At 40.1% G+C, this 23349-nt stretch overlaps 1 protein-coding gene and 1 non-coding gene across 7 annotated transcripts; both read left to right on the forward strand.

The window, feature by feature from the left end:
* The first annotated feature begins 1495 nt into the window (after positions 1-1495).
* KATNA1 (katanin catalytic subunit A1) lies at positions 1496-20178 on the forward strand. 6 transcript variants are annotated; one of them, XM_088052407.1, is made up of 13 exons: positions 1496-1697; positions 1915-2174; positions 4255-4421; positions 6919-7093; positions 7796-7953; positions 8767-8950; positions 10822-10943; positions 12318-12423; positions 12751-12909; positions 14025-14151; positions 15680-15814; positions 16089-16215; positions 19837-20178. In XM_088052407.1, the coding sequence occupies exons 4-13, from the start codon at positions 6923-6925 to the stop codon at positions 20033-20035; spliced, it is 1488 nt and encodes a 495-aa protein (XP_087908533.1). In that variant the 5' UTR covers positions 1496-1697; positions 1915-2174; positions 4255-4421; positions 6919-6922; the 3' UTR covers positions 20036-20178. The 6 variants fall into 6 exon arrangements, with proteins under 6 accessions (XP_087908533.1, XP_087908535.1, XP_087908532.1 ...); XM_088052409.1 differs by having other exon boundaries at positions 4260-4506; XM_088052406.1 differs by having other exon boundaries at positions 4260-4421.
* On the forward strand, positions 1762-1832 carry TRNAG-GCC (transfer RNA glycine (anticodon GCC)). Its single transcript has one exon. It is a non-coding gene; the product is annotated as a tRNA-Gly (tRNA).
* Positions 20179-23349: the final 3171 nt, after the last annotated feature.

Consider the following 23349-nt stretch of genomic DNA (forward strand, 5'->3'; position numbering starts at 1 on the left):
AAGTTGTTCAGTGTTTTTTTGAGTATTGTCTCGATCATGACCTGGGCAGCCCCTTTTGCCAGGTCTCTGAATTCCTGCAATCCAGCTACATGTGTGCCATGTGATCTCCCAGTGCCCATTGGCACATTTGGGTCTTAGAGGCTTATGGGATGGTGGCTTGGACCATGATCTCCAAGACTCCAGGTGTTCATATGAAAAGAATGTGCATGTTTGCTAACTTTTCCAGTAGGTACACTGGAGCATCCATCCCCTTCATCCAGGAGTGCCAGGTTTCCAGTTTGTCAGTGCCCAGCAGTTGGGTAGTGGAGGCTTCCTTGCCCCTGCTGACTGAATGCACAGCATGTGTGTGTTTGACCTGGGGGATGGGATGTGCAACCTGGTGGTTGCACTGACACCTTCTTAAAAGTTGTTTCAGAATAAGAGAGAGAATTCCAGCTCTTGTGAGCAGCCTAACTAAATTATCAGCTACTGGTAGTCGGTGACATTCCTGAGTTATAGAAACTGTTCCTGTTTTCTCAGAATCAGTTTCTGTAGTGTAACACTTGATGGAATAATAAACCCCACCTTTAATCTTCATAAGAAGTGAAAATCATATTCTTTAAACACTAGATTCCCAGTTGCACTTATTTTCCTGTCCTTCACATCCCTCTTGTCTACAAGTTCCATTTATGCTGCAACAGCTCTACTGTTTAACAATAAAATTGCACAAGTTTAACAGCAGAAATGCTGTTGTACTTGGCTGTCACCTCATGTTTGTAACCTGTTCTCAAAAGTATACATGTTGATGTTCAAGAGTTCAGTTTGTTTTTTCCATGTCTTCTGCTGCCTATTTCATCAAAATAAGTAAATATTATAAATTACTGTTATTATTATTCTTTATTATGCACACATTATGTACCATTAAGCTGTTCCTTAAGGGGACAATGTATCACAGCTTTCATCTCTACGGGTCTTTGTGAAAATCCCCTTCTTTAAGTGCACATCTCAAAGTGCTAATGCAGAAACTAACATGTTATTGGAGAGACTGAGTTATAGCCTAATTTTTCTATGCATGGAGGGGAGGTTATGGAAGTACAGCACCATTTTTTATTCATTAGCCCACCTACAAAAGGGAGAAAGGAGATTCCTCCAGCTCTCATCAGGCAGGTGATGTGATATACTTAAAATTTTAGAAACTCATCAGCAGCTTTCTGTGTCTTTACAGCTGAAGTAATGTCAGAATGATTGTTTTAAGTGTAGACTCGTTAAAGGGATAGACTAAAACTGCCAGTTTAAGAATGGGTAGAAATAGAATAACAAGACGAGTAAGAATGGACGTGATACACTTAATTAAAGGATAACATTCTGCTGTGGGGGTTTGGAGTTCACCCTGAAGGACTATCATAAACCTCCTGCATTGTGCCCAACCTTTAGATCCTATTTGTTGCTAAGCAGCTGAGTCTATTTAGACAGGTGACGAGGCACTGCTCCATCAGGGACACTTAAGGGCAGTTTCCTGGTCTGACTCCGCTCGGCAGCAGGTTTACCTCAGCACTCTCAGATGCGTTTTCATCCAAAGTTTGACGGGGTGCAGACAAGTCACAAAGAAAGAGCATGTAGATAAAAGTGGGCACTTGCTACTCACTCGGCAAAACTGACATTTGTCAATTACGGAATTAGCCGGCGAGAGGTCCTCGACCGCCAGAGCGGGACGTAAGGTGGGTAAGCTAAGGCAGGTTTGTCATATTTGAGTGATGAAGGCAAAGAACAGTCAAGGCACAAGCATTGGTGGTTCAGTGGTAGAATTCTCGCCTGCCACGCGGGAGGCCCGGGTTCGATTCCCGGCCAATGCAGTTGCTCTTTTCTCGCCCCCCTTTTTAATTAATTTTTTTTTTTCTTCCCACCGCTACTCTTAAAAATTTCCAACCAAACCAGCTCCTCGCTTTTAGTAATAATGCTCAAACACCAACTCCTCGTCAGCCCGGCCGGGCGGACCTTCTCCCCCGTCCCATTAGGCTGGAAGTGACGCAGCCGGATTTGCCTTCAAAAATTGCCGGCGGCGGCGGCAGGAGGAGGCGGTGGGCAGGGCCGGGGCGGGCCCAGCGCCGCTGCAGGAGGAAGGGGGCGGAAGAACTGAAGGGCTCGTGGCTGGTGCTGCCGGGAGCTGCCGCCGCGGGTGCGAGCTCCGGAGAAGAGTAAGTGAGCGAGAGGGGCCCGCGGGGTCCGTCCCGGCCCGCACGGCCAGGCGGGCCCGGGGCGGGGGGCGATGGCCGCGCCAGGCGGGGCCACCCCGAGCGTTCCCGGGTACGGGCGGGCTCCGGCTGCTCCGGCCCGCGGCCGGGGGATGAGGGGCTGCGGGGGTTGCTGTCGCGACAGCCGTGACCGCGGCCACGGAGCTCATGATATCGGGGCTGTGGCTCACACGTGCTCGGCGCCTCACGGGCATCGCCGTCGGGGGCTGCCCGCAGGTGTGCGGCCGGTGCTCCCGGGCCCCGCAACCCGCCTGGCGGCTGGGCTCCTGGCGCTGCTGGCACTGGCAGCTCTGCTTCCTAAGCCTCCCTTCACCCTCCACCTGCTTTGTTGGTTTGGGGGTTTTTTGTTAATCTGCCATAATGCAAGTTTTCTCTCCAGACAGAAGCTGCGGGAAGCAGTTTCAGATATCTGTTCAGCCGCGGACCTCTCTAAAGTTCCAGAGAAATTTGTGAATTTAACATTAATCATCAAAAAGAATGCCAGCCCCCATGAAGTGGGGAGAAAGTAGTCTGTTTAATAAAGCCTCCTGAAAGGCTTAGCCTGGAAAACATAAAATCACATGCCACCACTGTTCCATCTCGCCATCTCTACCTAGTGATTGATTTTTTTAAATGTTTTTTTTTATTTTGTACAAACTTCGAGCTATGGTTATGTTTGTGGCTGCTGGTGGTTCTGCTGCCGTTACTGTTAAATACAGCAACTGCATGAGAACCATTTTGTTTAGTGTCCAGTAAGTCTGGCACCTCTTTTTCCCAAGTAATCAACACAATCACTTGTTGATACCAAATGTTGCTGGCCATGGATGTTATGAAAAGAGTGTTAAAGGTGGAAGGGAACTCAGAAATTTATGCAGGCTGTCGTGCCATCAGTTAAAAACTGATTCCTGAAAGCTGTTACTTTGGGGTGTTTTTTTCTCATCTGGCTTGCCAAGGGAGCTTTGCAAATATTACACAGTTGCTTTGATGTCAAAGCCTGTATAGCAGGCTGAAATAATGGAAACATGTGCTCTCTGCCAAAATTCAGGCTCTGGCTTAGTCCAGACATTAAGTAAGGCTGGAGCGAAGAACCCCTTGGAAGTATTTTCCATGTGTGGCTTGTGCTGTTCTTCAAGTCAGCACATCCACCACAGTAATTGGCACAGTCCAGTGTTAATATTCACTTTTAATATCTGCATATCACTCTCTTATTTTTAAAGTTTGGGAGATTTCCTTGTGTTACAGGATTGATGTAGTGTTCCTGGATTCTAGCATATGACTATGAGCAGGAATTACTTACAGTCATTTCTACTAATGATTTCCTGAAGTTATTGTGGAAAACACGAAGTTTCCCCAGTGTTTACTTGATAATGGTTAGGCTGGCTATTCTCACAAGCTGTGGGGATCTTGAACTTTTGTTAGGTTCAACCCTTGGCTGTTCTATACTCTAGAAATGCTTTAGGTCCTTGGAGCAAATGGTAAAATGTATTTTGTAACTAGAGATGGGTTAATTTCAGGGAACCTTATATACTCACAGCTGGTGTGAAGAGTGATTATTCTTGTTGTGAAGTCTTGCATGTTTGTATACAGTGAAGAATTAAACTTGCAGGAAAAAGTGCTTAGGTTATTTTCCTTATATCCTGTTCACTGTAAACTTTTTGTGCTCTTCACTGTCTCAGCAGCTGTTGGAACACAGATAACTTCACTGGTCATGATTCATGGAAAGGTTGTGGCTGATAAGTGCAGACCTGCTGCTTTGACATCCTGTTACGTGATAGCACCAAGTATTTGTAAACACATGTGATATTGCTAAGTATTTGTAAATACTTAAAAAAATTAAGTAGTGCAGGATTAATTTCGTGAGAATTTTAATCCCTTCGGTGCTGGTGTAACTCTGGATTTGTGTGTAGGCACGCCTCTCCCACGTCCTCCGCCCTGCTGAGCTGCCCCAGTATGTTGTGACCTTCTGCCACAAACTTCCATTTGCTTCCAGATTAGTACTCTAACTCTTTTTTTTCCCCCCTGCTTTACCATCTTCACTTACAAGTGCAGCAGACCCATGGACTCTCGTTAGTGTATCAGCACTGACACTGCCTGAAGTCAAGTGGCAGCAGGAGTGGCATGTCCAGACATAAGCAGAGCCAGCAGCTTTTTCTGCCTCACTTGTACTCAAGAGCCTTCTATTTGGAAGCCACTTCAAGCTCTTCTGCTCTCGTGAGTCAAGATGAAGTAACAAATTAAATTTGTTTTCTAGTTTAAAACAAATTATGCTGCATTTTCAATAGCACCGATGGAAGAGGTAGATTCCAATAACATTATAAACTTGAGTGAGCACCTTCTTTCTTTCTTTCTTTTCTTCCCAGGAGTTTCTAGCTTCTTCTGCTTACGTGTCTGTTTCTACATTTTGTCCTTACCTTCTCTGCCCTTTCTAACCTGAAAATGTCATTGGCTCTTTTATTATGTGCAGTGCTATCCTTTTGGTCCTGAGCTTTCATATGTTTCTGACTTAGCCTCTTTAGTTTTGTTGTTTTGGTTTTTTTTTAATTTTTAATTCTAGTTATTTTCATATTTCCAAATTAAAACAATTCTTACAAACTTGTTTTTTATTTTTCTGTATATATAAAACTGCTGCTTTGCTTGGATTGCTCTACAGCATTCAGTGAAAAAAAAAGTTACCTCTGACTTCTCTGTGTATTTAAAAGTTTAGTTTTGTTTCAGTAACTTGCTGTTACTTGAATTTTAAAATATCTATTAGCATCTTGCTCAGCTTGTGATTTCAGTAGTATTAGTCATCGGTTTGAATTCTCAGGACAGGCAAACAGGTGTATCTGGTAGGATGAGCAGGAGTGGAAAAGCTTGCTCCTAAATACAGCAGGGAAAACTTTGTTAACATCTGTGTGATGATCCATACAGCAGTTGACAAACATCTTCAGGCTCTTTCTCCTGAGGTTAAAACCAACAAAACTCCCAAGCCAATCCCTGTCTCCAAAGCCTAATTAGCCTGAGATATGTTAGTCTTTGTAGTTGGTGGTCACATTGACTGTATCAGCTTGTAGACATCGTGGCCAATTGGGCGAGTCTCTGGCCAGAGTGCAGTGACACCGTGTAGGTTCTGTGATAGCAGGGTTCCTCCTCACCCCCACGGGTCCCCTCTGCAGGGATGGGTGTGGGCTCTCAGAGGCCTGTCTTCAGCTCCCCTGCTGCCTCAGTTCTGCTGTTCTGGACTGAGAATTTTGACAGCAGCTATTTGCTCCAAGGGAAGCTAGGGAACGAAGAGGAAGGAAGCGAAAAAAGAAGAGGATGTTGGCTCAGGAATGCCTGAGCTGTGTTTCTGTGCATGAAACTGCTTGGGAAGGGGATAGAAAAAGGAGTGAAAACCCTAAAATGTTTAATTTGTACTTAGCAGCCCCTCTTTACAATGGAGGGCTCACATTTTAACAATAGATTGGCAGGTGTGTGCAGAGTGGCTTCTGAAACCTCTGATAATGTGTCTGAACTCGACCCTGACCTGGTCTTGAAATATATTCGGTCCTAAGTCTGTTTATTGCGCATGTGAATTTCCTTAAATAGTTGATCTCTATCAAGTATGCTTCATCCTAGGGCTTAGCTGGAATTGCTTGTCCGCAGTTGCTTCTTTCTGGCACTGGGTTCAGGTACCAAAGTGAGAGGAGGATGACACTCTTGCAGGCTTGTTTTTTTTGCCAATTTTAATGTTTTCTGTGCCTGGTTAGGAAATTATGAGGAGAGTGGGGAAATTCTTGGTGTGTAAGAGACAAGAAAAGTGGAGACAGTACGAGCATCTTAGAGAAGAAGGGGATGGGGTGTATAAGACACTGACAGCAATGTGGGACATTGTTGACAGTGGCACTGTAAAGAATGAATCTACTTCTGCTGCTTCTACTTATACTGTACTTGCATAAATAATATTTCTGTCCTATTCTAATCTAAAAGCACAGATTCTGTTAGTGCTGCAAAGTGAAAGTAGTCACAGCCTGTGATGTTTGCTCCAAAAAAACACAAGCACCAATGACAGGGAAAACCAGCATGGCTTGAACAGTATGTTAAATAAAATGGGTTGTTACACACTAAATGTTTAATTGTGGCTTTTGCTTTACTTTTCAGCGATAACTTAAATAGCCTTGATGTTTTTAAGGGGTTTCTTTTTAGGTGTAAGAATGAAGGTGATAGGAAGGTGCAAGCTGGGTGCTCGGCAAAATCAGGCTATTAAAATTCACATGCACAGAAGGTTAAGGCAAAAAAAAATTAACTAAACATAATGCATTAGGAAGAAGAGTTCTGATTTATTGCTTGTTTGGTGCTTTTTGTGTTCTTTTTAAACCACATAGCACAGGCCAGGCACAGTAAAATACCAATTTATGTTACAATAGAATAAAGTGGTAAGGAGAGTATGCAATTGTGACTTGTAATGATGCATTTTAATCTGCATATCTTACATCAACTTTTTGACAGAACCTCCATGACAAGAAAGAAACCTGTGACATGAAAAGTTTAATTTCTTCTAATAGAACATTAATTATCTTTTAATATGTATCACATTCATTTTAGACCTTTTGTTTTTAGCCAGTATTTTCTCAGCTTCTATCTTTTGATATGCCAAATGTGGTAATAAGCATATGACAATACTTACAAAAATTTGTTTCAGGATTTGGTTGTTTTTTTAATTCCTTAATATTTCCTGTTTTTTTTCCAGCTTCATGTTGAACATGAGCCTTGTTATGATCATTGAGAATGTGAAGTTGGCCCGTGAATATGCCTTACTGGGAAATTATGACTCTGCAATGGTCTACTACCAGGGAGTTCTTGACCAAATGAATAAGTATCTGTACTCTGTGAGAGATACCTACCTGCAACAGAAGTGGCAGCAGGTAAATAGCACTTTTCTGGGATGTTTTGAGGGAAAAACATTGAAGTAGCAAGAACTGCCTATCTTATTGTAAAAAAAATACAAAAAGACTTACCCCATTCTCTCATAAACTAGTGTTGTTATATATAGGCTTCTTTTTTTTGTGATGTAGACTTGTTTAAATCATCTTTATGACTTCTTTGTCTGTCATTGCCAGAAGAGTCAATGGAATGTGGCTCTGAGGAGCCAGTGCACTGTCTGTTCTGACAGCTATGCTGATGAGTGCCCGTTACGCTCAAGATTTTTAGCCTGGTATCATTCAGGTCTTATTTCCCTCAATGTTTTAGTGGGATTAAGGTCCTTAATAGCAAGTTGATCATTTGTCCTCAGCAAAAACCCTCTTTTTTTCCATTGATTCCATTTCTAACTCTTCCTGTTAGGTTGATACTTTTGATTGATATTTACCAGTTTAATCTGCAAAATTTATCAAAAGTCTCTTTGATGTTAAGTCGAGAATCTCTTTCTTTGTTCTTTAAATGTGCTGAGGAAGGCAGAAAAACTTCCTTAATATCTAATGTGCGTAATTCTTGTTTATTGAAGTAGAATTAGGTAGCTCATTAAACCCTGTGGAATCCATCCAGGCATTACAATGGCTTGAACAGAGGACTGTTACAAACTTATTTCCAATGTGCATAATCTGCCTTTTTTTTTTTTTTTATATCAGGTTTGGCAGGAGATAAGTGTGGAAGCTAAGCATGTGAAAGATATAATGAAAACACTGGAGAGTTTTAAACTAGACAATACTCCACTGAAAGCTTCACAACAAGAATTACCAGCTCATGATGCAGAAGTCTGGTCTTTGCCAGTACCTGCTGAACGTAGGTAAGAGGAAACCTGAAGACTTAAATTAATATTTATCAGGACAAAGTGTACTTTGACTTCAGCCTGTTGTGGTGTAATTTTTGTTCTTGAACTTAGATGTGTAACACTCACACCAGCAGCTTGACACCATTTGTGGTGAAGGAGGTGTCATTTTGAGGCAGTCTAATCCAGAATGTTCTGGAGGTTTTATCTTACATAGTCCTGACTAATGTCAAGCTTCTTTCCCCTACACACTGTTGCCTGAGTTGTTTGGTTTTTCCTTTTGAGTTTTTATTTCACTTTTGTTTCTGTTGGCATTAATTAGCTGGTTCAAGATGCTAAAGACATTGTTCTGTGTGTATAGTGGGTTTTTGTTTGTTTGTTTGGGTTTTTTTTGTTTTTTTTTTTGTCTTCTTTTTGAGTAGCTATCTGACCTGGTTCACAGGAGGTTCTAACTCATGCCAGTGGTAGCATGAAGGAGGGGACAGGAGTAAATGCAAAGCAGACACAGAACTGTGCAATTTGACAGAAAGTTAGATTACTTTAGCTGTATTGTCAAATTATTGTTTGTTTGTTATTTTTTCTAAGCTCCATATTACTTCTACTGATGAAATATACAAAGGAAGGCACTTGTTTTAAGCAAGTGGACCCTGAGCTCATGGCACAGGGAAAATGGATTTTTAGTCATTATCTAAAAATACCTGTCTTGTTTCTGGCATACAGATTTTTATTTTGAGCAAAATGTCTTTTCAGTTTGTAACCAGTTGATTTGGTTATGTAGTGCTCACCAGTGGCTTTACACTGAGGCTTTTTGCATATGTTGCAACTAATTAGACCTTCGCCAGGACCCAGGAAGCGTCAGTCTGCTCCTTGCAGTGATTGCAGAGGTCACAATAATCGTGTAAGTGCAGCTGTCAGAGGCTCTCACCGTCCATCCTCTCGAAACCCCAATGATAAAGGGAAGGCAGTCCGCAGCCGGGAAAAAAAGGATCAGCAAAACAAAGGAAAAGAGGAAAAGGTAAACTTGCAAATAGCTTCATGGAGTTGAGAAACTCAGTTGTACTCTCTTACTACTGAGTGTATTACAAACTGACATGCCTATAAAATGTTTCTTCTGTTCATGTCAGTGTGCTGATTTGAATCTCGCCTTGTAAGATGTCTTTTCTTTGTGCGTGGTGTTGGTTATGGATTAATTAAAAATGAATGATAGTTCTAGGAGGTTGGGATCTGGTAGATGTATCTAAAGGTGGGTCCCAAGAGGATGTTTCCAGGCTCTTCTTAGTGGTGCCAAACAATAGGACAAGAGGCAGTGGGCAGAAACTGATGTACGGGAAGTTCCAGCTGAACATGAGGAAGAACTTCTTTACTGTGTGGGTGACAGAGCACTGGAACAGGCTGTCCAGAGAGGATGTGGAGTGTCCTTCACTGGAGATACTCGGGAATGATCTGGACACAATCCTGTGCCATCTGTTCTGGGATGATGCTGTTTGAGCAGGGAAGTTGGACCAGATGACCCACTGTGGTCTCTTCCAGACTGACCCATTCTGTGATTCTGTGAAGTGTTTACTGCAACTTGAAGGCAGTTTTTTAAAATGATACCACAGAATTTCTGAAGTAGTCTGTTTGAGCTCCTTCACGTGGGACATTCTTGTGGCTTAATTGCTTTGAGTATAATTTAAACCAAGATTGACTTGCCTCTTGCAAAACATATCAAGATTTACTTAATCCGTAAATGAGACCCTTGCCTTTTTTTTTTTTTTGAGATATTCTGCTAGCTTCATACTCTTTTCAGTTGTAAATGAACAAAACCCCAGCATACTTGAGCTATGATCTGTTCTTGGCAATAAGAATGCTTTAATTTTTGCTCTGTACTCTGGTCCACATAAATTTAGCAGATGACCAAGGTAAGAGACCATACAGGAAACAGTAGATTCATAGTTTTCCAGGGCCTAAATAAATCAAATATCCATGCAATAGTTTGTTAGCTTCAGCAACCTTAAGTTGTGGGAAGGTGTCATGGCCTGTGGAGATGGGATAATCTACAAGGGTGGAATTTTTTAGCTGTGTAAGATACTACTTTTATTAGGAGATAAATTAGATTGTCTTTGAGTGATAATCCTCTCTCCATCAGAACACACCCACAGAGAGACAGGATAGGTCTCTTTTTCTCTTTTACAGTTGTTCTGTCATCACCAGTGCTTGCTGTTAAATGTATAAAACCAGGGTATGTCTAGCGCATTTTATTTCCTTTCAGTTGCATGTTCTCTGCTGTTTGAGCCCTTTCAGCTATGTAGCTTCTCTGCTTTGACTCTGCTGCAGAGTTGCTTCTCTGCTGTTCATATCCATGTTTCTGTATCAGTTAATTAGCTCTGGTTTTACCCCTGTGGTCTCCCTACAGATGACCATTGCTCGTTCTTCATACAGAAGTCATGCTTAATTTATTTTTTTGTGTCCCATATACATGGCATATTTATGATAGGTAGAGAATTTGAGATACTGAGTGTGATGCTTTGTGGTCCAGTGTTACACATAATTTTTCCCTACTCTCTCAGATAATGTCAGGTTTCTGTGAGAGAAGAGGCAGAAACAGTTTCACTGGGATAGGTGTATGCAGTTTTGATTAGGTACCAAAACAAAGAAACTGCAGCAGTACAACATGCTGGCTTTGGGGAGAAGGGAATGGAACTAGGGCAGTACAGAAATCTGGGTGAAACACACAGATCCATCCTGCAGTGCAGCTGTAATATGATGCTTCATAATTTTCGTGCTATTTTATGTTGTCACCTTCTAAAAATATGATGCTGTTATGGACTTGGACTTGAATAATAAAAATTCATTAGTAGCATAACCATTGTTATGTATTTACCTTGTTATATCATTTATATGTAGAACAAATCCACATCTGAGATTTCAGAGTCTGAACCAAAGAAATTTGATAGTACTGGATATGACAAAGATTTAGTAGAAGCTTTGGAAAGAGATATCATTTCTCAGAATCCCAACATTCGATGGTAAGTTTGAGTACTGCTGCTAGTCTCTTGAGTTGTTTGTTTCCTCTCACATCATATGACAAGAATTAAGTATTTTAACAGATACTTACATATAAAAAGTACAAACAGGTTTTCCTTACTGCCTTTAAATCGGCAGCTGAACTTCTTATGTAGTTGAATACTTCTAGAGCTCAAAATTTATTTTTTTTCCACACATAGATTCATATAATAGTTTGGGCTGGATGGAACATTTAAAGATCAACTGAAGCAGTCCCCTGCCACGGCAGGAACATCTTTCTCTAAATCAGGTTGCCTAAAGTCCTGTCCAGCTTAGCCATACAAGCTTCTCAAAATTTTTATGAGTACTAAAATCAAATTTTGAGATACTCTTTTGCATTGTAAAAGTTTCTAATATCTGTCAGTGTCTCTTCATTTGAAAATCTGTTTTGCTACTCTGGGGCATATCAAGATGGAAAACTGATTAGCAAAGAAGTTACATCAATATAGGAACCCTTCAGAATGTTACTGGATGTAATGTGGCCATTAGTATAAAATATAACTCTGTGCCAGTACCTTTACATAAATGTGTTAAATATTAAACTGTATATAAAGGTTGTTTTGTGTTCCAAATGCATCCAAGCTTAGGTGGTTTTGTGAGAATTAAATAAGCAAAAATCTGGCAAGTAAAGAAAAACCAAAAAAAACCCAAACAGTCCCATAAAACACTTTGTGTGCATGCAACTGTCTTATATTTTAGTTTAGCATTTAAATATATGTTTCAGTTTTTATATTGAATCATAAATTACAACTTCAGTTTTGAAATTAATTCTTCATGTAGATGTATTTTGAAACCAAAATGTTACTCGGGCACATGCTGATAAGAGGAATGCCCTGAAAGTTACTTTCAAGGAAATAAGACAGACCTATAAGGTATCTAAGAATTAATACTTTTGTAACTCACAAAAAGAATTCTAAAAATTCTGTTTAATTCTGCTCGATGTTCTAGTCTTCAGCAAGTTATTCTTGTAACAATGAAATATGGTATTTAAGTTTCAGGGACATCTAACGTCAGCAAGACAAGGAAGCATAATTGGTAGTTAGCCTAAGTTTAACCAACCTGCTTTCTTCTCTGCTTGTCTTTCTCTGAATACTAACAGTGGTGCTCTAGTGAAATAGTTCATGGGTTTTTTCTTTTGCATCCATCTGGAGTCTGCAGATGTCAGTTGTAGCTGTTACAGGCTTTTGCCATTAGGCTGTAAGTAATTCTGGAAAATGAATTAGATTTATGAGAGAGCCAACATGTAACAATAATTTTATTGTGTGGTTTTTTGAGCTGTGGAGTGATTCTTTTGCCTGCTGTCTGAATCTGTCAAACAACTTTCTCTTTCTTGTCAGGGATGACATTGCTGATTTAGTAGAAGCCAAAAAGCTGCTTAAGGAAGCTGTAGTTTTACCAATGTGGATGCCAGAGTTTTTCAAGGGGATTAGAAGACCGTGGAAGGTATGAAAAAATCTGGTCCTGCGATCATAAGTAGGATTTTGAGATTGGATCTTGGCATAACAAGAAATTTCAAATGTTTTACAGTTTAAATAAATTCTTACTGCATTTTAGTAACAAAATTTATTGTAAATAATAGCACCAAAATAAAGATGTCAGCCAGATACCTGCACAATGTCTTCAACTATGTGTTTGTGAGTAAACAATGATATTCATTACTTACCTTTGAATAACTTTTCAAGGAAAAGTTTACATCCAGTAGTTTACTACTACACTAAAATTCTCTGTTTTGATTATTGTCCTAAAAGTGGTTCTTTTTCATTTTAATAGGGTGTGCTGATGGTTGGCCCTCCTGGTACTGGAAAGACCCTCCTAGCAAAAGCTGTAGCCACTGAATGCAAGACAACTTTCTTCAATGTTTCTTCTTCCACACTTACCTCAAAATACAGAGGAGAATCTGAGAAACTTGTTCGTCTGCTGTTTGAAATGGTGATTTAAGTTTCTGAATATGAACAGTGAGATAATGAAGCAGAACCACCCCTGGAATGCTGAAACCTTACCAAGGTTTCCATCTCATAGCATACATGAACAGCTCTTCAAGCTTCAAATGCTTGGGCATTTCTGATTTGCTCATTTTCATTTCAAGATTATTCTTAAATGGATTTATAAAAGCTGAAAAATAGGTCATCTTTTATATTCAGGGTTAGCTTGCTGCATTAGAGGTAGCTCACTATAAGCTGGTGAGTGCTGTAGAACATACTTGAATGTAAATCTAAGGACAGAATTAATTGCTTTCTGGGTGAGATCCTTTTTTAGGCTGTGTGTTTTGTTGTTTTTGTGGGTGTTTTTTTGTTTGTGGTTAAAAGAAGTGGCCTTCCAAACTGTAGTTGGCTTCAGAGCACATAATGCTTGAAATGGGCTCAGAGAATAGTTGTTTTTTTTTCTGTGTTGCCAGGTGTGTGTGCAGTGTTTGCTAGGTTGCCCAGTACTGAAGGGGACAGCAGAGTTGCAATTACAGTAATCAGAAAAGGCAGGAAATAAAAGATCTTTTACATTATAGTCTCTTAGGTGGGATACTGGCTCATTTAATGTGATTGTTCAAAAATGCAGATAACACAGCATCACAACTGCTCTAATACAATAGCTTGTATTATCCTGGATCCTTGTCTTTAAAGGCTCTTGTTTTCAGAAAGGTCAGTTATTTCACAGTAGACCTATCTCCTGGACAGGTTCTATGTCATGGTGTCCCAGCTTAACATTCATCCTGGCTTTAACTGAAATATTACTCAAGCATTCTGTGATGACTTTCACAGTTAAACATGTTACTCCTAATGTGGGAAACTGCCTATAGCTTATGAAATGTTTGTTTATAGCTCTTAACAACTACAGGAATTTGCCAAAAGCTCTTCTACTCAAACACTCTGAATGAATGCACAGCTGCTCCATACCTGAGTGCTAGGGTCCAAGAGAGGGAAGGGTGGGGACCATTTGATAACTTAGAAGCTGGGGCAAATACATCACTGCTCAGCTCTGAATATGCTGCTGCTTCTTTAGTGGGATTGAACTGCTATTTCAGCTTCTGCTTTATCTTTTGCTTTCTTCAGGCTCGATTCTATGCCCCAACAACCATATTCATTGATGAGATAGACTCCATCTGTAGCCGCAGGGGAACTTCGGAGGAGCATGAAGCCAGCCGACGTGTGAAGGCAGAACTACTAGTTCAAATGGATGGTAAATAATCTGATCACTGGGAACTGCTGGACTGGAGGAAACTTGAGGGACCAAAAAAAACCAAAAAGAAAAAAAAAACAAAACCCCAAACTTCATTCTTCAGAAGCACTTTTTTGAAAGCCCTACATGAAATAGGGGTTAAAAGCTACAAGTGACATTGTTTAACAGTCTTTTGGCCTCTGAGTTATGATCTTGTATTAGTGACCCAGAATAAGGAAGATTCAGTGGAAAATACAAGATTTCAAAAGAGGAGGAGAAAAATACCCCGCTTCTCCGTCATTGCTTGGCATATCACTCGCTTCTTCAAAATGAAGTAAAAAATGGTTCAAAAGAACTGTTACTTGCTTGTATTTAAACTTCAAAGGCAGCTTAAGGCATTACACTTAATTTCTTAGGGATCTCTTTTTCTCCTAAAAATATAAACAAGTGGAGATCTTCTGTTTTATAGAAGTGGTTGGGAGAGTTTTCATTTTAAAACACTGAGTTCACTACAGATATGTGGGTAATATTTCACAAATCAACAAAGTTCAAAACTAGGTAACAATGCAGAGTTGCTATAGAGGCATCCATTTTATATTCTGGGGTGCAGAGAGAAGGAAAGGAACTACTGAGAAATGCTAATCTGTGGACTGATTTGTGATAGAATTCCATGAGTCAGAAGGTTTGCATATTTATTTCTCATTCTCTGATGTTGGTACCCTTTTATTTTTGTCTTTAAAGAGCAGCAGAGCTCTAGTACTGTTCTCATATCAAGTGTGTACATAATCTGATTTTATTAGTAAGAACTATTTGAATCCTTTTACTTGGGCATTCATAAGTGGTGTTTTATATGCAGACTCCCGGGCAGACTAGGTACAATGGCTACCCCAGAGCCCAATCCTGTTCTAAGCAAAAACACTAGATACAGAGAGTAGCAACTTCAACAAAATTGGCTTCTTCCTGGTGTAGCAGCTCCATAGTATTTAGAAACTGAGGTGGTCTGTCTTTAAGAAGTTGTGATTTAGTCCACCACATTTAAAGATTCATTTCAGCAGTTTATACAGTCCACGTGTACATATGAAACCTTTGGCTGGACTTTGGAAGGGAAGACAACTTGTAGGGGAGTCATGCTGCTTTTGTGTGGCTGTTGGTGAATACTGTGGGGGATGTAGTTTTTTTGTGTGGTGATGGTGTTTGGTGTTGTGTCTTCAAATGCTGCTGCAAGATGTTGAAGCGAAAATTGAACCCCTGTTGCGGCAGAAGTACAAACAACTCTGCTGTAAAACCATTCTAGCTGTGATAGAGAGGAACTTCCTGGTCTGAGCAGTGGCCTATGCCCCTGCTGCTGTTTAAACCAAGCTTCCCATTTATGCTTGCAGGCTGTCATGGAGAGGAAAAAGCAAACTCTGTTGCACTTCATGATTCTATTATCCTTAGCCTCATTAAGGTGCAATAGAATAGCTACTTTAATACTGCAGAACTGTTTACTCTGTACATGAAGTTTTTTAAAAAAATATGTATATTTTACTCCCTCTTTTCTCCACTGCAGGTGTTGGGGGGGCTATTGAAAATGATGATCCTTCTAAGATGGTCATGGTACTTGCTGCTACTAATTTTCCTTGGGATATTGATGAAGCCCTAAGACGGAGACTAGAAAAGAGAATTTACATTCCTTTACCATCAGGTAGGAAGAATCGGGGAGAGGAGTGGCTAAAAATTTCAAAATCTAAACTTTATCAACATTCTTTAAGCTTTGATCACTTGGTTTAAAAATCTAATTGATACACGTATGCAATTTCACTTACAGATTCAGGACCAGCTTAAATCTAAACATGAACATTTATTCTTGTAGCAATTACAGCGCCCTTTTTCTCATTCTTCCCTCTTATCCTCCTTCAATTTATTATTTATCTTCAGAAGGCAAATTGTACAGACTCAGTTTTCTTTTCTCTGATTAGCCAAAGGTAGAGAGGAACTCCTAAAAATAAATCTGCGGGAGCTGGAACTGGCTGATGATGTTGACCTTGCAAACATAGCCGAGAAAATGGAGGGTTATTCAGGTGCAGACATTACCAATGTGTGCAGGTAAGTTGACATTCCATCATGTGTTATTACTGATGCAAACTTTGGGAAAACTGTTTGTAAAGTAACCAGTTTACATGATTAAAATTATAGGATAAAAATGGACTGTAACTTGTCTTTTGTGTATGGCTAAAAGGTGGAATACTGCATTAATATTTACCTAAATTTCCATTTGAAGAGTAGTAATCTAATAAGCTGTGATTTAGGTAAAATTCTTATATAGACTAAATTCTATGCATGAGGACTATCCAGAGGATGGTAAACTTTAACTTGCAGAGTTGCATTCATTCTGCTTGGGCTAAATGACTTCTGCAGAAATCTGTATGTAAGAGGATAAGTGATAGAGGCTGGAATAACTGAAGTAAAAACACGGAGTTTTCTTCCTTCATGGCATGGAAAAGGTGTAGAGTCGTGTGATGGTACAAGACCAGTTGTACCATCTCAGCACATTGGTTCTTGTGATGAGACTGATGAAAGTTTTCTGCTACCTCCTTCATTTCCCTGTCTTCTCTGTACTGCTGGCATACAGTTGTTTGTGGGCCTGTTCTCTAGCCTAGATTCCTGAAATAATTGATTAAAAATACCTTCTAATTCTTCCCTTGTATTTTCTTTGAAAAATCGGAGAGGGAAGGGGAGGACTGAGCTATTAAGAGACACGTGGCAGTTGTCTGTTTACATTAAAGCACTTGGCAAACTCTGAGATCTGCAGTACGGGACAGAGAACTGAGGCTGCTTAGGATGCTGTTGTCATCTGATAAGCATCTGTGTAACACTGCTTTCAGGCTCTGGAGGTAGCACTGAAGCATGGCAGGGCAAGGCTTGAGCTCCTGGTTGTTCCAGCCCAGCTTTTGTGGGGCTGTGCTTCAAGCAGGCTGAGAGAGCTGGAGTAAAAGCACCTCCTGGCTACTTCCTCAAACGCGGATCCGTTTCTTGCCTAGATTCTTAACATGGCTCTGCAGACACGTGTCAGCACAGCTGAGAGGACAATGTGCTGTGCCACAGGGATGAAAACAAGTAGCCTGTACACAAAGCTGCCATCAAAGCCTCTGTCAGCAGGGCCACTGCAGGCTGAGCTAAAAGTTTGGAGCCTCAGTATGGTTTCCTGAACAAACCTTGCGCAGTATCTGGGAAAAGAATGGTACGTTAGTTGCTGTGAATCTGTGTTGTGGAGATTTGTTTCATTTGTAGGTTTGTGAGATGAATTTCTTTTGATCAGTCTTGGTTCTGCTTTGAAAGGAGTTTGTGTTAATAGGTTCATGTTATATGAAAGTTTATTTGGTCTGCTGCTTTGTGCATTTTAGCTGCAGTTAGTCTCCTCCAGTCTGTTCAGTGTTCGTTGTTTGTAATTAATTTTATACTGAATATCAAAACATTTATTTTAGAAATGAAAATACTTGTAATGTTTTACAGTGAATTTTATGTGTTGGTGCACAATTACTTTTGATTTTTTTAACCAAAGCCCCTTTGTACAAATACTATTAAACAAAAAAAAAAAGGCAAACAGATTAAAAAAACACAAAGAAACATCTGAACCTTCTATTTGTGGCAGTCTCTGAAGTGATGACTGAGGTGGCAGCAAGCAGAAATCCAGATGAACTGGGAGTTGGATATACATTGTTTGAAATCACTAAGAAAGTGCTCATATTAGGCTGTGTATTTACGCTTTGTTCATGGTGTCAGGAGAAATAGCTCTTGGATATGACTTTTTCATTTATATTGAGACAAAAAGATGTGGATAATTTAGAAGTGCTTTTTTATGGTTCAGGCTCTCAATATATAAGCATAGTAAAATTCAAACCTGTATGCTATGACAGACCTTGCTAGTGATACAAGCAAAACATAGGTGGACAAAGAACTCTGGTTTACTGAAATGACCCTCCTATCTTAAAGAATTTGAGGTGAAGTCCAAAGTTTGCTGAGCCAGAATGAAAACCAGTCAGAGGTAACAAACACTAGAGTTCCTAGCAGTCAGCATGTAACCAAGGGGAAATGAAGGTGACCGTTCCATTTTAAAATGACATTCAGGAAATAAAAAATGCATCCAAATTGCAGATTAGATGTGAGTATGAACTAACTTTGAATTGTTGTTTTGAGTGGACTGTCAATGTTGAAAACCCTTTAGAACAGAACTGGCACCTGCTGTATCTTCCAGTGGGTGGCTGCTTGTTTTTTGAATAGAGTTTTGGTGCTTCTCCAGGCACCAAGAGTGCATTTGAGAAAGCACCAGGAGTTCAGTTAGGAATGACTATCCATAAAATGACTTTACAAAAGGAAGTGGTGGCAGCTGCACTTCAGTTCTGCCAGTGTGTTAAGGTATGGATGCGCTTGTTGGTTGGCTGGATAATTTTTGCTGGACTTTTTTTTTTAACTGCTGTCTGGAAGCAAATTAGATGAATGGAATGTCCCCCCCACCCCACTGTGTAACAGTAGCTTGTGGTTTACACATGATGTTGTAGCAGTGAAGCATGGTGATACTTGGTGGAGATGGAGGTCAACAAGGCAACTTTTTGGTTCTGAAATTTTAGTTCCTGTATTAGAAATTTTAATTTATTAATTAACTCTGAGATTAGCTCAGTTGGTCAGAGCATGGTGCTAATAATATTAGGGTTGTGGGTTTGATCCCTTGTACAGGCTGTTCATTTAAGAGTTGGACGTGATGATCCTTGTGGGCCCCTTCCAAGTTGGAATATTCTGTGAATTATTTAGTAAATGTCTGAAGTTTGACAGCTATGGTTGCCTTTAGCGGGAGGGGATAGTACTGAAACAGAATATGCTCAAACCATTTTTTCTAAATCCTTCCTGAAGACAACGTGTAAGTTTTTCTCTCTTTGGATTCTTACCTTCTGATATGACACAATATACTATTGTGGTATCACCGAGATTACACTTCCATCTTTTTTACTGCTAGACAGATAAGCTGCATTTTCTTCTTGTAAGATACATAACAATGAATTAGCAGGAACTGCAGCCTTCTAGTGTTACTTAATTATCACCTCACCAGCTCATCACCTGCTGCTACCGGATTTACTGCTGGAAATCTAAATGTAGTCAAACCTAACATGAAAGAAAATGACACACTTGTAAAAACACTCAGTGCTCATTAAGGCCAGAAGTTTGAGGAGCTACAGACAGAACAGGTTTTGTTATTTAACATTTAGCTCTTCAGTGTACAGGTTGGAGGTAGATACTGTTGACTCCTCTCTTTGATGTGGGATTCCTGTTCAAACCAGGAAACATTCAAAACACTCCAGCTGCTCCTTCTATATCTAGGAGGAGTGAAATTGTTATTGCCTTGTTCCTGTTTAAAAATACTATAAACAGCAGCTACATCATAGGCATGCAGTGACATCAGCTAAACCAGTTTGTCTTTACCTGTTTTGCCTAGCCTGTGAATAGCAGCTGTTCAGATATCTGGTGAGGATAATGCCATGTTTGAAAAATATGGATAACATGGTATTGTAGCTTGTACAAGCATTTGGAGATCTTCCCATAAAAGTTTACAGTTCTTTACTGAATCTTTTTGAATGCCACAGCTTAATTGGAATGCTGTGTTGAGCCTTTCAAACAACTGAACACACCATCCTCTATTGAGTAATGATTTTATTTTCTTACTATCCTGACTAGAGATGCATCGTTGATGGCTATGAGGAGGCGTATTGAAGGCTTGACACCAGAAGAAATAAGAAATCTTCCCCGAGATGAAATGCACATGCCAACAACTATGGAAGACTTTGAAATAGCTTTGAAGAAAGTTTCTAAATCTGTTTCTGCTGCGGACATTGAGAAATACGAGAAATGGATACTTGAGTTTGGATCATGTTGAGTTGTCTTCTCTCAAAGAAACCACCTTATGTCTTAAAACAGCTTTAGAAGTAATCGGTGATGTGTCAGTGCACTGCGTGCTCTTTTTAACTTTTGTAATTTAAGAGCAACAGGTGTCTAAATAAATTCTTTTCTAAAATGCAAGTTCTGCCTAGGTCTCTTTGAAGTAGCTCAGAAGTCACCTATTTTTCTCAAATGCTGGTGGTATCTGATTTTATTTTTAAGATTTTAAGATTACTTTAATACTAGAACTCCTTTCATCAGAGTATCTACTCTTGAAAAATTGCTGTTGTATCAATAGAACCCCCCAAACTAGCCCTGCTAAGTGAGTCAGGGATGCTGAAAACTTGAAAATGGGACAAACAAGATGCAGTTACACAGATAGTTTTCCTAGCTGATCTTGGAGAGTTCTACCTGTAAACTGTTGTTAAAGAACCTGTGCAAAGTCTGAGACGTGGAACAGTCAATGGAGTCAGTGAAGTTTGAGCAAGGGGTAAAATCTCATCCCAGTTTTACAGTAGCTGTTAAATAAAACTAAAATAACGTCCAGCCAGTGTAAATTAATTCTGTGCGGCCAGCAGTGATGCTGTCACATGTCTAGTTTCCTTGTTAGTCTGAGAAATCAAAAGCTTTCTGGCATTAATTTAGAAGTAGGTGTTTCTTCCTTGACTGTCTGGTACTGTGAGCAGCAAAACACTAGACTGGTGGGTTGGGTCCTGGTTTACACAGTTACTCTGGTAAGGCTGGTTTGATAAGGCAGCGTGTGTTGTGTTTGTGCTCAGCTGATAACCCTGACTTTACAATTGACATAAAATCTAAATTATTGTTTTTCGTTATTAAACTGCTTCTCCATGCCACTTATTATCTGAGAATGGTTCTGCAGTTAACTATCCAGGTAATAATTTTAGATTTTGCTGAACAGTGGTAATTGTAACTAAACCACCTGTAATTTCTGTCCAAATTCAACTGTTTGGGAAACACTTCTTCCTGCTAGCTCCTCTTAGTGCAGCCAGCTGTAGCTCTGCTTATGGGTAAACTTCATGATGTTTCATAAATCAAGTAGGTTTGGATTTGTTCCAGCTGATAGATGCATGCTGTATTAAAGCTGGCTGTGGAATTGCTGTTCATGTGTCTCTTTAGATGCTGCAAGGTAGGTTGGAAGGACAAATGGTAACGCAAAGTTGCAGTCTAAGTAGGAGGCAAGTGCATTTCAGAGACAGAGCTGTGTAAATGCCATGATTGTGAGCATGTTCGTAAATGTGCCTGAAATTCATCACTATGTTGTGATACTGAAAAGAGAGTTCCAGCAGTGTCAGTGATGAGAGGCTCAATGAAGACACTGAGATCTTGTAAGAGCTCCTGAATCCCTGGGTGGACCTGGCATGATGCCAGAAATGAAAGAAAAAGGTTGAGGTGAGTATACAGGTATGTACATTTATATGTGTATATTAGGGTTATAATAAAATATATATATAATATATATAATATACATTTCCAGAATTTACTGGAAATTTACTATTTTCAGATAGTCTTATCTGTTAGAGTTAATAAAAATACTCTATCTTGAAGATGTGGGTACTCTTAATATTTACTTTTCTGTTTGTACGTAAGGATAAGAGTGTAGCTGTCAGCTGTTGTTGCAGGAGATTTCTTCTCATAATTCACTGCAAACAAACCAGAATACTTAATCAGTCTCCCACATAAGAAGGGAGAGTAGGCAAGCTTTGATCCTTGGCAGCAGTCCATTAAGGGGCCACTTAGACTAAATGTGATATATTTTGAGAGCTCCTAAAGCAAACCTCAACTTAAAAGCAGTAGTTTATTACTCAAGCAGCTCTGTTCACTCCAAATGAACAAAATTAACATCTCTACAGTGCATAGTGTAGGAAAGAAAAGGTGCTAGAGGCTGAAGTTACTGCTCAGAATTTCATTTTGGTTTGGAACAGCCAGTGTGGTGTTCTGAGAGCAGGAAGGGCTGCAGTGAGCTGCTCTTGAGGAGATGATGTTGCCGTTTCTATGCACCTACCACTATCCCACCAGGGATTTTTTTGAGTAGATGGGTTTTGTTGGGCTGTTTTTTTTTTTTTTCAGTTCCCAGTCCCCCCACATGCCTTCCCTTAAGAGGGCACATGTATCCTGATCAGTTCATGTCCTGGAAAAATGAGACCTACCATGACTGGCATGCAGGACAGTTGCCCTTTCCTTACTGTCTTAGTTGGGTGAGGCAATTTTTTAATTCATTTACAAAATAGTTCAGAGTGGTGCCAGCTCAGAGTAGCACTCCTCTGAAAGGCATGAGACTCGTGATTTGGGTAAACTATGTACATGCTAAAGTAGAAACACAAAAGCTTTAACTTTATAAAGACTTGATAACTCCAGCTCTATAAAGCAGCAGAAACTGTCTGGGAGTTACTGTGTTGAAGGTTTGCACTATCTTTAGAATTTCATTAATCTGATGGTAGTGTTTCTTTGCTGGTGTTTTTTAACTTTGCAGAAATCAGACAAGTTTTGAAGCAGTACCAACACTTTCAGGCTTAACCATGAATTTGTTGCAGCTGTTTAGAACAGCTAAATCTCCTTGTGGCTGTTGCAGGTGCTTGGTTTCCAGTTTCATAAGGAGGGATGCAAAGAGCACATGCAAACAGCTGCTGAGTTTCCATATGCAGCATAATTCCTACTGTGTCTGTGCACCAGCTATTGTGTTTCTTGTCTATCCTGGGCTTTTTTTCCTCAGAAGAAGCTAACTTCAGCCTTGTACATCACTTCTTCTTGAACTATACTACTGGAGGGGCCAGGGAAATAGCCACATACAGAGAAGTTTGTCTACACCTGTTTGCAGACTTCTTGTCTGTGCAGTCACCATTGCTGTGCTAATCCTAGCAGTCTCCTGTTCAGCCATGGGTGGCAATCCCTCTGCCACCCACATGATCCTAGAACAAAAATAAAAAACAAGAGGAAGTCTGAGCAGTGTCCTCTGGTGTGGTGTGTACCACACTGCACTGCTGGGTGGTGAAATCTGGCTTTTTTACAAAGCCAAGTCAGTGCTAGAAATGTTCCTTTTATCACTGCTGCGCTGTCAGTTCAGTGAGACAATGAGAGATGTTCCTGTCACAGACGAGCTGTAGGGACCAGCATCTGAGTAACCTGGATCTCATAAAACTCATGATAATGTCTCCTTAGGGCAGGAGGAGGGGGAATCCCAGCTTTCTCCCCTCACTCCAACAACTTCATCCAGCTGCACATGGGTAATTCTGATCACTCAGATGATAACTGTGCTCAGTCTAGTGCCAGGTAGTTACAGTTACGAGGTTGTTT

Source organism: Pseudopodoces humilis, chromosome 3, assembly GCF_049639895.1.
Source record: "Pseudopodoces humilis isolate 2021_Gansu_Grassland_sample_001 chromosome 3, ASM4963989v1, whole genome shotgun sequence".
NCBI lineage: Eukaryota > Metazoa > Chordata > Aves > Passeriformes > Paridae > Pseudopodoces > Pseudopodoces humilis.

Bases quoted from the DNA above. Each gene is read 5' to 3' on its own strand.
- KATNA1 (XM_088052407.1), top strand. From the start codon at position 6,923: ATGTTGAACATGAGCCTTGTTATGATCATTGAGAATGTGAAGTTGGCC. The intron at 12,424-12,750 runs GTATGAAAAAAT...TCATTTTAATAG, and splicing joins GGATTAGAAGACCGTGGAAG to GGTGTGCTGATGGTTGGCCC. The intron at 12,910-14,024 runs GTGATTTAAGTT...TGCTTTCTTCAG, and splicing joins TTCGTCTGCTGTTTGAAATG to GCTCGATTCTATGCCCCAAC.